Below are 12,865 nucleotides of genomic sequence, written 5' to 3'. Positions count from 1 at the left end.
TTTATGGACAGCCAGCGGACGTTCAAAATGGGATGTCCCATGGACATCCCGGTGGGATGTCCTTCGGACATCCAAACAGGATATGGACTTCTCCTGTACGTCCCACGGACGTCCGTGTTGGATATCCGGATGGATGGACGTTGGGACTTATGGTGGACGTCCCACGGATATCCGTGGTTACTTGGGCTGCAGTATAGTTCAGCCGGTTCACGGGTATATGCGGGAAATATTTTGCAAATGGGCACTACTAGCCTACGTCAATGGTCGGAAAGAAAACAATAAAGCCAGAAGTCAGTAGGTTGAGTCCAATTTTTCTTTTCATTTCAAAGTTCATGTATACAGAATCTGAAAGCGTTACAAGCGCAGAACTTTCCTCGAGAGAGGTTTATGTGTAAGAAATTTTTTTTTTCACTGTCGAATTCAAGCTGCTAGCCCAGTTTGTCAACAATGGTCTTATGAGCTTGCTTAAACATACTTTGCACAGGTCCTCAGCGTGGTTGCGATCCTCTTTTTCACAAGTCAGCGCCGGACATTGTGTGAATTGAGGAAGTAGTGCTGACATCAAGGTGTTGCATAGCCTGCTGGTTCGTCTCACGCCTGAGCACTTCATGACCTTGATGACGAATTCAGGTGCATACAAGCGTAAACAGGCCAACTGCTTCTATTATTCGGTACCTTAGCCATCCATCATCAACGTTGCGGATCAATCTATAGATTGCTTCAGCTGGCCTCGCTGCTTGAAAAAGGAGTTTGCAGGATTACAAGCCACCTGAAGACGAGCATAACAATTTAGCTTGAAAAACGGTACTAAAAGAACATAATCTATTATATTCGTGGTGAAATCAACCACACACATTTCAATATGCACAATATATAGACAATATATAGACACAATATATATATATATATATATATATATATATATATATATATATATATATATATATATATATATATATATATATATACGTGTGTGTGTGTGAATTTGCCGCTTAAACAAAGGACAAAAGAATGCACGCCTAATCCAATTTTTTAAACTTGTAATACAACTGTACTTTTTACTCACATGCACGTGCGACGTAGCCGACCAGGTAAACTCTATGTCAGCTAGCTCACTCCACATAGTGATGAATTCAAGCTCACTGGCTGCAGATGAGATGGCAGCTGGCAAGACAAGTTTCACCATGCTGAATGGGAAGTTTAACGGCTGTTTTCGCCAAATATGGCGAAACCATGTTCTTCAACCATGCTGCGCCCGCCGTTGAGGATCGCACGGAAATTCATGATATCGGATCGGCGGATCTTTCCTTGCGTTGGTGCTGCACAGCGGCATGGCACTGTCTGTGCTAACGTCTGTTCACACCATACACGATCACACACGTGCGCAGATCCAGTAGGGCAGTCGTATATCATAAAGAAACTCGCGGCGACGCATGAGCCCCACTGGCTCTGCGGCGCTCGGGCGCTCTTCCTCCTGCAAAACGTCCCCCGGAATAGTGGCGCCCCGACGGCGGAAACTGTAAACTCTCGCATCACGCCCTCGCCCAGCAAAACCGGCGCGACGCGACGGGCCGCACCAAGTGCGTTTCCATTGAGGGGCCGTGCCTCTAGAGTCAGTATAGTACTCTATGTTTTCGGCCCAGCTTTTCCTCTAGAGTTGTTCTACTTGCCGCTGCCATTGCAGCTCCCGTAGACACTAGCGCCAGAGTTCCCTCTAGTAATTCTTGTAGGAAACTCTATGGCTCCCATAGAAGCCGAATATCTGAGCAGGTCTGGAGTTCCAGTAGGTCGTGGGCTAGCCATTACCAGGATCCAGGCTCTGGCGTTTACATCCGAGTCGAGCTGAATCCAAATCCTAATGCCTCAAACGCAAATCGAGCGGCAAACAGGCCGCTCTGCCCCAATCGCATTTGCAAAAGAATGACATGCATGATGCTCAGCAGGTCTTGTGCCGAAGAGTATGACTTGAATACACCGTCTGCAAAGCTAAAGTAAGTTTTTATACTACGATATTGGCATTTCGGTTATGCTAAAGAGCGTTTTTCTTTGCTGCCGCAGCCACCGGCGATTTCGGGCCTTGCTTAAGAAGCTCAGGAGAAAAAAGATTCGTCAGAAGGCTGCTCAGGAGAGGGACCGTCTCCTTCAGGGTGAGGAGCGTCTGTTTTTGCTCAAGAATTCCCCCGGAGTATTCAGTACAGCGCCGATCGGTGCTTGCGCTTGTCTTGCCTCAGCTGAGCGGCGGTATGCAAAGTGTATCGTTAGCGTTTATTCAGTGCATTTTAGCGCAGGAAGCTTTTCTGTTTAGCAGGTCAATGATAAATAAAATGCTTGCGATTTTTGATTAATATTGAATGTGACAACTGTAAGCGTAAAGATGATGCGCTGAAATATATGATTCCTTAATTGACTGTAAACGGAGGGAAATGACTTCACGACGTGACCTGTTCCTTTTCAGTCAGTTTCCGCTGCGTTGTTTAGTTTTGGTAGTAATAGAAACGGTCACTTCGCAACCAGTAGCTCCGTCCCAGACAGTAACAGAAATGTAATACAAGAAAATCAATCGCAAGAAAAATTTAGTGCACTGGGAAAGAAAGCTTTTCGTTCTGTTTATTCGCACCGATGTTTCAATTAAACTGCAACAACAGTTGTCTTGGAGAATGTATGGACAGGCAGAAGAAAGAACGGGGGCATTTATTGTCGGTATAGTTGCGATGAAAATATGGCACAGTACAAGCCCTCCTACGCCTTGTTCTATCCAGCACTACGCGTTGAAGCTTGGAAAAATCAGTCCCAACAAATGCAAGAAACATGCTTATAAAAATTGGGCATAACCGTGTGCACAGATTTGTGAAGCGTTTCTTTTTTTCCACTTTTTTGATTACGTGAGTTCTGTAGGTTTTGCAACATGCTAAAGAGCTGTGTATTTTTATACCAAGTGCTAATTCTAGTTCATTGCATACAGTGGAAGAAAAGGTGCCCCTATCGCCATGTCAAGAAGAGCAGGAACAGGAAGAACAGGAGAAGTGAGTTGTGTGCTGAAGCTGTGCCCCTGTTGGTATGATGTATAGAGCCTGTCTGTGGTGTGTGCTTGAGAGTTGTTGTCTTTTATTTGTAGTCATGTAGAGGCACATTTCAGATTGGTTCTTAGACAGAAGTGCAAGTGATGCGGGCAATCACTCCTAGACAGGTGTGAAGTGAAGAGGGAGGATATGCAATGTCGCTTGCGCACATGTAATGTCACAGAATGGCTGTTGTTTAGAGCCCATCACATTAGAACATCTGCTCTCACTTACTGCCGAGTGTACACAGCAGCGAGTCAGTTTGGTGAGCATCCTTTACTTCGTCAACTAGCTCCCTTGAAGTGTGCAGCTTGGACAACGCAGTTATATTTGTAAACAAAAGGGCTATTGTGTGTTTGCACTGTATGTAGTGAAGTGAATTACACAAATTCTCAGGTGCATGATGGCGCTGCTTTCTGAGCAATTTTTATGATCATTATTATGATATGTATTCTCAAAAAAAAAAAGAAGTAAGAGAGAGACAAAGTCTCTCATGACATGAGCAAGATAGGTCTTGGCATTCTATTACAATCTGCAGAGACTGTTAACTCACTGTCATTCTCTCTGAGAAGGGTTTGCCTTCATCACAGGTGGAAGCTAGCTGCACCCACAAATAAATCTGCCTTGTCACTGTCATGCATGGCATTGCAGTGCTCGACTCTCCTTCGCAAAGTGGCATGTTTTATCACATCTTCCTTTTCACTGTTGTGCACGGTGATTTTGAATACTTGCAGTGCTAGATTGTAGTCCCTCTTTTTAACGTCACACGCAGTGTCGCAATGCTAGGCTGGAGTCCTCAGCATTTAAAAGCAAGGGCAAAGTGGTTCATTAGTTGCATGGTCTGTAGTCTTTGTTCACTCAGTGGTGCAGTAGCTGTTCCAGTTGCACCAAGAGCAGACCTTTGCACCACCCTGCTGCAAAACGTCATTTTAGCTAAAAAATCACATTGAGCCTGCAAATAAGCATAAGAACAAAAGCCTCGCTCGGTTCACGCTGCCAAGCTAGTTCCTGGAGCTCAATGGTGCGGTCATAGCCACGGGAGATGACTGATGCCATCAATCGTCCATTTGCTGTTTTTGCTAATCTGTTGCTTTTCTCTTTAGTGGCGATTCCAGTGCACTGCCTGTTTTGTTTAGCATAGTTGTTCACGGTATCACTTTAGTATTACTGTGTAATTCATGTACTCTACACAAACTGCACATAAATTGCAATTAGTGATAACCTTCCTTGAAACTGTGCATGATCAGAAAAGTGAATCTCGTGGTTGTACTTTTAAACAGGTTTCTTATGATCCAATGCACAGTTATGCAAAAGAGCAACTACACTTCACAAGTAAGGAAACCTCTGGACTTGTTAACTGTAACTGCGGTTTCAGTGTCCGTGTTCAATTGTGATCATTACACTCCTTTGTTTCTGCAATTGTTTTTTTTTCTTGATTGTTTGAAGTGTGGTGAATATGAAAATGCCTGTTGCAAGTGGAAATGGCTGAAGCGGCTTCGTGCTGCAATAGATGCATATGGAAAGGTATTCTATAAAGATATAATGGAGCTAGTTTGGTAATTTTATCACATATGCCATATTATAGTGCATAAAGCCAGCTCTACTATATATAATTACTGTTTAATTAATACTGAGACCATCTGATCTTACATGTACATTCAAAACTGTGGCAAAACTACTTATTGCTGTGCCAAATCAACTTTTTGCCTGCGTCAGCACCAAAAGGTGCAATGGCTGCTCCATCACTGTTTGCCTATTCTTCCACTACTTGTCTTTTTCTACCCATGGTGGGATGAGATAATGAATGGGTGGTCCATCAAATGATCACTCTGGCTTGGACGATTCAGTGGGCAGTTTCTATTGACCCTTAGTTGATGGTGCCTTCACTCTTTTGGCCACTCATAGCACAGCCGTGAGCACAGAGGATACCTCTCCAGAACTGTGCAAGATGTGCACACACATTCTTGTTGTTTTATAGACCCTTTGGGTATTCCTCGGACTTGAGCTTGTTGGATTTCTTTTATGTCAAGCAAAATTTTGGTGACAAACAAATCTTCAGGGAAGATCAATTCTGCGATTACCTAAGTAGCTACCGTATTTACATGATTGTAAGTCAACTCGAATGTAAGTTGACCCGCCATATCACGTGTGACAGGAAAAAAGAAAAGAGCATACCCGAGAATGAAAATTTGTTAATAGCTGGCATGGTCACTGGACTACTTGTGTTAACTTGTGTCATCGTCCTCACTAGTGCTGCCATCGTCATTGCTGCTACAGCGCATCGTCGTCCAGTGAAATTCCACATTCGGCAAATGACTGCACCACAACATCTTGTGGAACAGCAGCCCACGCCACATGCACCCAGCCACACGCAGCCGTCAGGGAGGCTCACAGGACCTCTTGGCGTAAGTTCGCGGTTTTCTGCCGCCAGCCACTCATACTCACGATGGAGCAGGTCCTTAAAGGTGAAGATCCGGGCTTGTTTCACGACCATGTCGCACTTGACTGGCAGGGACCGATCACGCATTTTAGTGATGTATGCCGCAAGCTTGGCCTACAGCTCCAGAAAGCGTCCCGACTTTGGCCCCTCGGAAATTCTTTGCTTGCCCTCACAGGTGAAAATGTCACTTCACTGCAGTCGCCTCTCGCACCGCCTGTTCAGAAACATCGAACCGTGCAGTGATTTGTTTCTTCGGCGTAAAGGATGGCAGCCCTCTTGAACACTGCTGCGAACGAGCACCAAATGTTTGGTGGGCCTGGAGCACTCATGACGACTGAGGAAGCATGGAAGTAGCAAGTAGCCGGCACATAGAATAAAACCAGCAGTCGAGTCAAACGCGTCAAACTTGTGACCAAACTACACTACAAAAACAGTTGTACCCTTTGGGCTGTATATTTGCCACACAACAATAATCGTCATCTGTCTTTCCCGCATTTCCTTTCTTTAACACTGCCCCGCAGGGGCGTCTGCGTCAGCAGGCGTTTGGTGTGTTGCGACACCACATACCCGAGCACATGGGGGTTGGACCCTCCCGCGTTTAACCGTGTGCGGCTTAGCCGTGTCCGGGGAAAGGGGGATCCTGGGGGTTGAGCCGATGCCGGGTGTTCGGACCTTTAAGGCCCCCCGGCGGAGGCAACACACCTCTTTGGCCTCTGCTTCACGTAGACGGCACCCCCGGACTGACCCACCCGGGGGAAATCGGCAGTCGCTTTTTCCTGTCCTCATCTCCAATCTTCGTCTTTCTCTCTCGCCTTTTTCATCTTTCCTGTCTTCTCATCACTTCTCACTTCCTAGTTTCCCGGCAGCAAGAGTTAACCTTGTGTGGCTAGCCAGCCTTGGTTATGCTGTATTTGGTTATAGCAGCGATGTACGGCTGGCGTTGGCAGGGTATCTCTAGGAGGAGCCTCTGTCACGTCCCTGTTGGGCTCCATGGTGGGTGGTTGGCATCGCGGCCGAAAACCCAACTGTACATATGGAAAATGCGTTTCCTAAACTCCCTGATCGCCCTCAGAAACGAGGGCGCACCGAAGAGGTCTTTCAGTTTTTCGGATGCCAGGTTCACAATTTTCCTCATTTCCACGTGATCCATTCAGAAAAACCAGCCAAACCAGTGCGAACAATCTCACCGTTCCTTGTATCTAAGTCTCTTACCGAAGTTCTTGGTCCAGGATATAAGGCGTTGAGGATGGCTAGCGGTGATCTCCTCTTGCAGCTCTGCGACCAGAAGCAATTTGAGAAACTGCCTAAACTAGTATCATTTGGGGAGACCCAAGTAGTAGTAACTCCGCACCGCACGATAAATACCACCCGTGGCGTTGTCTCGAACGATGATTTGCTGGAGCTCACTGAGGCTGAACTCTTGGAGGGCTTCAGTGAACAGAATGTTATGAATGTCAAAAGAATTAAGATGAGGCGAGATGGCAAAAAAATCCAAACCAAACACTTGGTAATCACCTTCGGTTCGAGTGTCCTGCCCGAGTCAATCGAGGCCGGCTACATCAAGCTCCATGTCAGGCCGTACATGCCCAATCCTCTTAGATGCTTTAAGTGCCAAAGGTTTCGCCACAGTTCACAGAACTGTCGAGGCCGGCTGACATGTGCCAAGTGCAGTGACAATGAACATTCCTCTGAAACATGCCAGAACACTCCACATTGTATCAACTGTGATGGCGAGCACGCCACGTACTCGCGGCCATGCCCGTCTTGGAAAAAAAAAGAAATTGTCACGATCAAAGTGAAAGAAAATATATCGTTCAAGGAGGCACGTAGGCGGTTGGCATACCTGCCTAAGAACACATTTGCCGAAGTGGCACGTCAGGGGGCAGCGCCACAACGGTCTGCAGCGGCTGTCCGACTCACACCCAGTGAGGTGACAGTAACGCCATCCACCCCCCTGGCAGATGCAGCTAGCGCTGCTACGCCTACCCAGCAGAAGGGGCCCTCTACCTTCGGGCAGGTGACCTTGAAGGTCTCGTCCAACGTGCCGAGGCCTTCACGTCAAACAAAGCGCTCGGAAGAGCACGTGTCCAGCGCCTCGCAAGAGGCGATGGACACAACCACCAGCAAGACGGCGCCACCAGCGCCTAAGGAGTGGCGAGGATCTCTCGATCGCTCCAAAAGAGATAAAACTCCCGTCACAGCGCCTGCAAAGCACCGGTGAACTAACCTTTCTTTTCCTTTCCAGAACACACAGTATCCAACTCTATCAATATGGATACACAAATTACGCAATGGAATGTGAGAGGTCTCATCCACAATCTTGACGACGTAACCGAACTCCTGCACAAACCTAATCCGAAAGTACTGTGTGTTCAGGAAACGCACTTAAAAGCTACACAGACAAATTTTCTCCGGTCACACATTATTTTTCGTAAAGATCGTGACGAGGTCACTACCTCATCCGGCGGTGTCGCGATAATTGTCCATAAAACTGTTGCTTGCCTTGCCGCTTCGGATGTCCCTCGAGGCAGTTGCGGTTCGCGCAATTCTTTTTAATAAGTTAGTAGCCGTCTGCTCTATCTACATACCTCCAAACTATCACATGCGTAAAATTGAATTCCATGAACTTATTAATGAACTTCCAGAGCCGTTTCTTATTGTCGGGGACTTTAATGCTCACAACAGTCTCTGAGGAGATTCCAGGACTGATTCGAGGGGTCGACTGATCGAATCCTTTCTTGTTACGTCCGGTGTGTGCCTCTTTAATAGGAAAAAACCCCACCTACTATAATGTTGCGCATAATTCGTACTCCTCCATAGATTTAGCACTTGGATCTTTCATACTTTTTTTCTTTGAATGGAATGTTATAGATAATCCATTTGGGAGTGACCACTTTTCGATAACTTTAAACTTACTAACACGACACGACACTCGTCCGCAGGTACGTCGCTGGAAATTTGACTCCGCTGATTGAAAGCGCTTTAAGGAATCTACTTACTTATCACAAGACTTTATACGCGATTTTAGCATGGATAACGCTGTAGCATATTTTACTGCTTTTATTACTGATTCAGCTGAAAAGTTCATTCCACAAACAAATGGTCACTCATCTAAGAAATGTGTTCCTTGGTGGAATGAAGACTGCAGGGATGCACGAAAAAGACAAAATAAGGCGTGGGGCAGATTGCGCCAATATCCTACGGCGGAAAATTATACCGCATTTAAACACATCAAGTCGCAAGGACGGCACACAATACGGCAGGCTAGAAGAGCAAGCTGGGAGAGGTTTCTCTCAGGCATCAGTTCCTATACCCAGGAGGCTAAAGTATGGGATGGGCTGAGAAGGCAAAAGGGCAGCAAACCAACCCATTACCTTTAATTGATGAGCGAGGGAATACCTTGGAAAAGCAGGCCGATGCCCTTGGATTACATTTTGCACATGCATCAAGTTCCGTAAGCTACTCAGAAACATTCGTTCAATATAAGCAAATAGCAGAACTTCAGTCAATAAACCGTAAATGCAGACCAAATCTACCGTACAACTGTCTTTTTAATATTGCCGAGCTTAGAGCTGCGTTGAGCTCGTGCATGAGCTCTGCACCTGGAGTTTACAAAATCATGTATGACATGATTAAAAACCTACACACTGATACACAGATGACACTTCTGGCACTTTTTAACTCTCTTTGGGCTGTTGGATGCCTCCCATCCTCTTGGAAAGAAGCTTTAGTAGTGCCGGTCTTGAAACAAGGCAAGGGCCCATCCGACGTTTCAAGTTACCGTTCAATAGCACTGACAAGTTGCTTATGCAAACTGTTCGAGAAAATGATAAAACGTCGTCTTTTACATTTCCTTAAATCAAATAAAATGCTCAACCCTTATCAGTGCGGCTTCAGAGAGGGTAGGTCAACTGCTGACCAGCTCGTGCGCATTGAGGCAGGCATTCGCGACGCCTTTATCCATAAGCAGTTCTTTCTTTCTGTTTTCCTAGACAGGGAAAAGGCATATGACACGACTTGGAGATATGGGATATTGCGGGACCTCTCGGAAATGGGTATTCGAGGGAATATGCTTAATGTAATTGAAAGTTACCTATGAAACCGCACGTATCGAGTTAGGGTGGGCAATGCTCTATCCAGGCCATTTACACAAGATACTGGGGTGCCGCAAGGAGGGGTATTAAGCTGTACCCTTTTTATAATAAAAATGAATTTCTTGCGCTTATATATACCGCAGAGCATGTTTTATTCGGTGTACGTAGATGACGTACAATTGGGTTTCAAGTCATGTAACCTTTCTATATGTGAGTGACATGTCCAGCTTTGCTTGAACAAAGTGTGTAAATGGGCAGAGGAAAATGGCTTTAAACTGAATCCTGTTAAAAGCTCATGTGTCCTTTTCATGCGAAAAAGAGGCTTATTTGCAGAGCCCAGCCTAGAACTACATGGACAGCACATAACAGTTGTCACACAACACAAATTTTTAGGAATCATATTAGATTCAAAACTGACCTTCATTCCACAGTTAAAGCACCTAAAAGAGAAATGTCTAAAAACAATGAACCTTCTTAAACTTTTATCACATAAAACATGGGGCAGCGACAGGAAGTGTCTGATGAACGTTTACAAAAGTCTTATACGCACACGCTTAGACTATGGGGCCATAGTATATCAATCTGCCAGTCCAAGCACCTTGAAGATGCTTGACCCTGTTCACCATTTAGGTATCCGCTTGGCAACCGGTGCCTTCAGGACAAGTCCTGTAGAGAGTCTCTACATTGAAGCTAATGAGTGGTTGTTTCATCTTCAGAGGTCATACTCCAGTTTCATGTACTTTCTAAAAGTGAACGCAAACCGCGACCATCCCTCTTATGTAAGCATAAACGACGTGGCATGTGCACTGCTCTTTAATAATCGACCTGCAGCAAGAGAACCATTCTCTCTACGCATTAGAAAGCTTGCTGAGGAAATGCAAGTTCCGATTCTTCAGCAAAACCTGATGGTGCCAGCTAAGCAATTGCCGCCATGGCAGTGGAAACCCATAGAATGCGATACATAATTCGTAGAGGTGACGAAACACGCCCCACAGGCACATATTCGAATGCACTTCTTGGAACTTCTATCGAAGTACTCGTGCATAGAGTTTTACACTGACACTTCTAAGTCACATGCTGGAGTGTTTTATGCTGCAATCGGACCATCCTTCTCCGAGTCCGATGGACTGCATCCGGAAACAAGCATATTCACCGCGGAAGCTTATGCAATTCTATCTGCTGTTAAACAAATCAAGAAAAGAAAGTTGTACAAAGCCATCATATACACCGACTCTCTAAGCGTCGTAAAAGCCCTAATGTTCCTCCGTAATCATCGAAACCCTGTACTTACTGAGCTTTATTCCGTTATTTGCACATCGTACATGTCTCAGCAGCAAGTCATGATATGCTGGGTACCTGGACACAGGGGCATTGAGGGTAATATGCTGGCTGACCAAATTGCCACATCAATAGCTTCACAAGATATACATTCTACCACTGCACTACCTGCCTTAGACCTAAAGCCTTTCATCCAAAAGAAACTCAGAAGCTACTGGCAGCGCTTATGGGATGCTGAAACAAATAATAAGCTTCATTTGATTAAGCCAAAACTGGGTGATTGGCCCCCCGCAACAAAAACACGACGAACAGAAGTCCTATTCTGTCGTCTCAGAATAGGACACACATACGCCGCACAAAGTTTCCTGCTAACTGGAAATGAGCCACCATCCTGCGGTAGATGCGATGAAAGGCTCACCGTCCTCCACGCTCTCCTGGATTGCTCCTGCTCTCCTGGAAACAGAGAGAAAAAAACACTTTCTGCTAGCATACCGGCAGCACATCCCCTTTCATCCTGTAATGTTTCTTGGTACAGAACCGTTGTTTGACACCAGAGCAGTCCTAAGCTTCTTAAACGATGTTGTCTTACATGTTGTTAGCCCGACGAATTTGTAGCAGATCCTCTCTCCAAAGGATGCCGCTGCGATAATTAATTTTTCTATAGCACATGCCTTCAGGCCCTTCCGTTTCAAGGGCTCTCTAAGGCAGTAGTGCGTCTTGCAAACGTTTGCCTACATGTATTTTAAAATATGATCAATCTATCACAATGTATCTTTTGTGTTCTTAGTAGTACTCATTAGTCATTGCCATAATTTTATTACATATAGCTTTTATGCACTTTACAGAGATTGCTTTTAGGCCCCTTAACCGCTACGTCACAATAACTCATGGAACTCAACTACCCACTGCAAACTCATCAACGCGGACCTGGCGCTCTTTGGCCATAATTGGACCTTGCGCCATAAAACAACAAATTCTTCTTCTTTTAACGCTGCAAGCCTGGTACTTCGAAGTCACGAACGGCATGCACGCTATTAGCACGACAGAGCATTCCCAACAGGATAGTTACGAGCGCAGCGTTTTCAAGAAAGGAAATGCGGGCAAGACAGATGGCGATTATTGTTGTGTGGCAAATATACACTCCTAAGGGTATAAAGTTTTTTAGAGGGTACACTCTTAAACAAATGTACACCCTTTGGGGTGTATATTTGCCACACAACAATAATTGTCATCTGCCTTGCATACGTTTCCTCCCTTGAAAATGCTGCACTCGCTAATTGCCTGTCGAGAATGCTCTGTCATGCTGATAATGGGCATGTCGTTCGTGACTTGAAAGTACCGGGCTCGCCGTGTTAAGGAAAGAAAATGCGGACAAGACAGATGACGATTATTGTTGTGTTGCAAAAGAGTGTAATTTTGCTTAAGAGTAAAAGCTACAGGGAAAGAGAAACGCGTGAGCGAACTAGAGCCAACGTTGCACATGAGTGGTGCCTGCTCTTCCATGAACTATCAATACTCCCTGCAAGCGCCGCCGTTCTGGGGGTGCCACTGTGAATGGAACAGCAGCACTTCCATCAACTATCGACACCCTCCCATGAGTATTGTGTGCGCTGTAAACTTTAAAAAAATGTTGAAAAACTCTTCCGAAAAGGGAACAAATGTGCGGAATGGTGGAAAGTATGGGTAGGGCCATAGAGCAAACAAAATTGTTAGGTATGTTTCTGCGGCAGCAATGAAAAAGTTATGGTTATTAAAGCACCGTTTAAAAAACTGCACTAGTGCTACCAAATTAACTGCATATAAGGCAATTATTAGGCCAACACTCGAGTATTCCGATATAGTCTGGGACCCTCACACAAAGGCTGGTATAGACATTATTGAAAGAGTACAAAAAAAAAGCTCTTAGATTTATCTACAATGCTTACAATTGGCGCATTTCAGTCACCTCTTTAAGGTTGCGATCTGGGCTCCAGACACTAGAAACTCGTCGCAAA

General features: G+C 45.3%; 1 protein-coding gene and 1 long non-coding RNA gene across 5 annotated transcripts in view; one reads left to right on the top strand and one right to left on the bottom strand.

Moving 5' to 3' along the window:
• The window catches only part of LOC139054906 (uncharacterized), a 30,251-nt gene extending 28,789 nt beyond the window's left edge, over positions 1 to 1,462 (bottom strand). The window contains exon 1 of the long non-coding RNA XR_011511611.1: positions 1,067 to 1,462. This is a non-coding gene — a long non-coding RNA (uncharacterized lncRNA). The remainder of the gene's footprint in view (positions 1 to 1,066) is intronic.
• A 354-nt stretch (positions 1,463 to 1,816) lies between these two features.
• LOC139054908 (U2 small nuclear ribonucleoprotein auxiliary factor 35 kDa subunit-related protein 2-like) overlaps positions 1,817 to 12,865 on the top strand; it is a 303,026-nt gene continuing 291,977 nt past the window's right edge. For 2 of the 4 annotated variants that reach the window (XM_070532645.1, XM_070532646.1), the window contains exons 1-3: positions 1,819 to 1,991; positions 2,059 to 2,147; positions 2,963 to 3,023. In XM_070532645.1, the coding sequence (XP_070388746.1) occupies positions 1,921 to 1,991; positions 2,059 to 2,147; positions 2,963 to 3,023 (221 nt within the window). In that variant the 5' untranslated portion in view covers positions 1,819 to 1,920. Of the gene's footprint in view, positions 1,992 to 2,058; positions 2,148 to 2,962; positions 3,024 to 12,865 lie in introns of all 4 variants that reach the window. The other 2 variants (XM_070532644.1, XM_070532643.1) reach the window with 2 other exon arrangements.

Source organism: Dermacentor albipictus, chromosome 1 (genome assembly GCF_038994185.2).
Source record: "Dermacentor albipictus isolate Rhodes 1998 colony chromosome 1, USDA_Dalb.pri_finalv2, whole genome shotgun sequence".
NCBI classification, from domain to species: domain Eukaryota; kingdom Metazoa; phylum Arthropoda; class Arachnida; order Ixodida; family Ixodidae; genus Dermacentor; species Dermacentor albipictus.
This window is presented reverse-complemented; position numbering and strand designations above follow the sequence as displayed.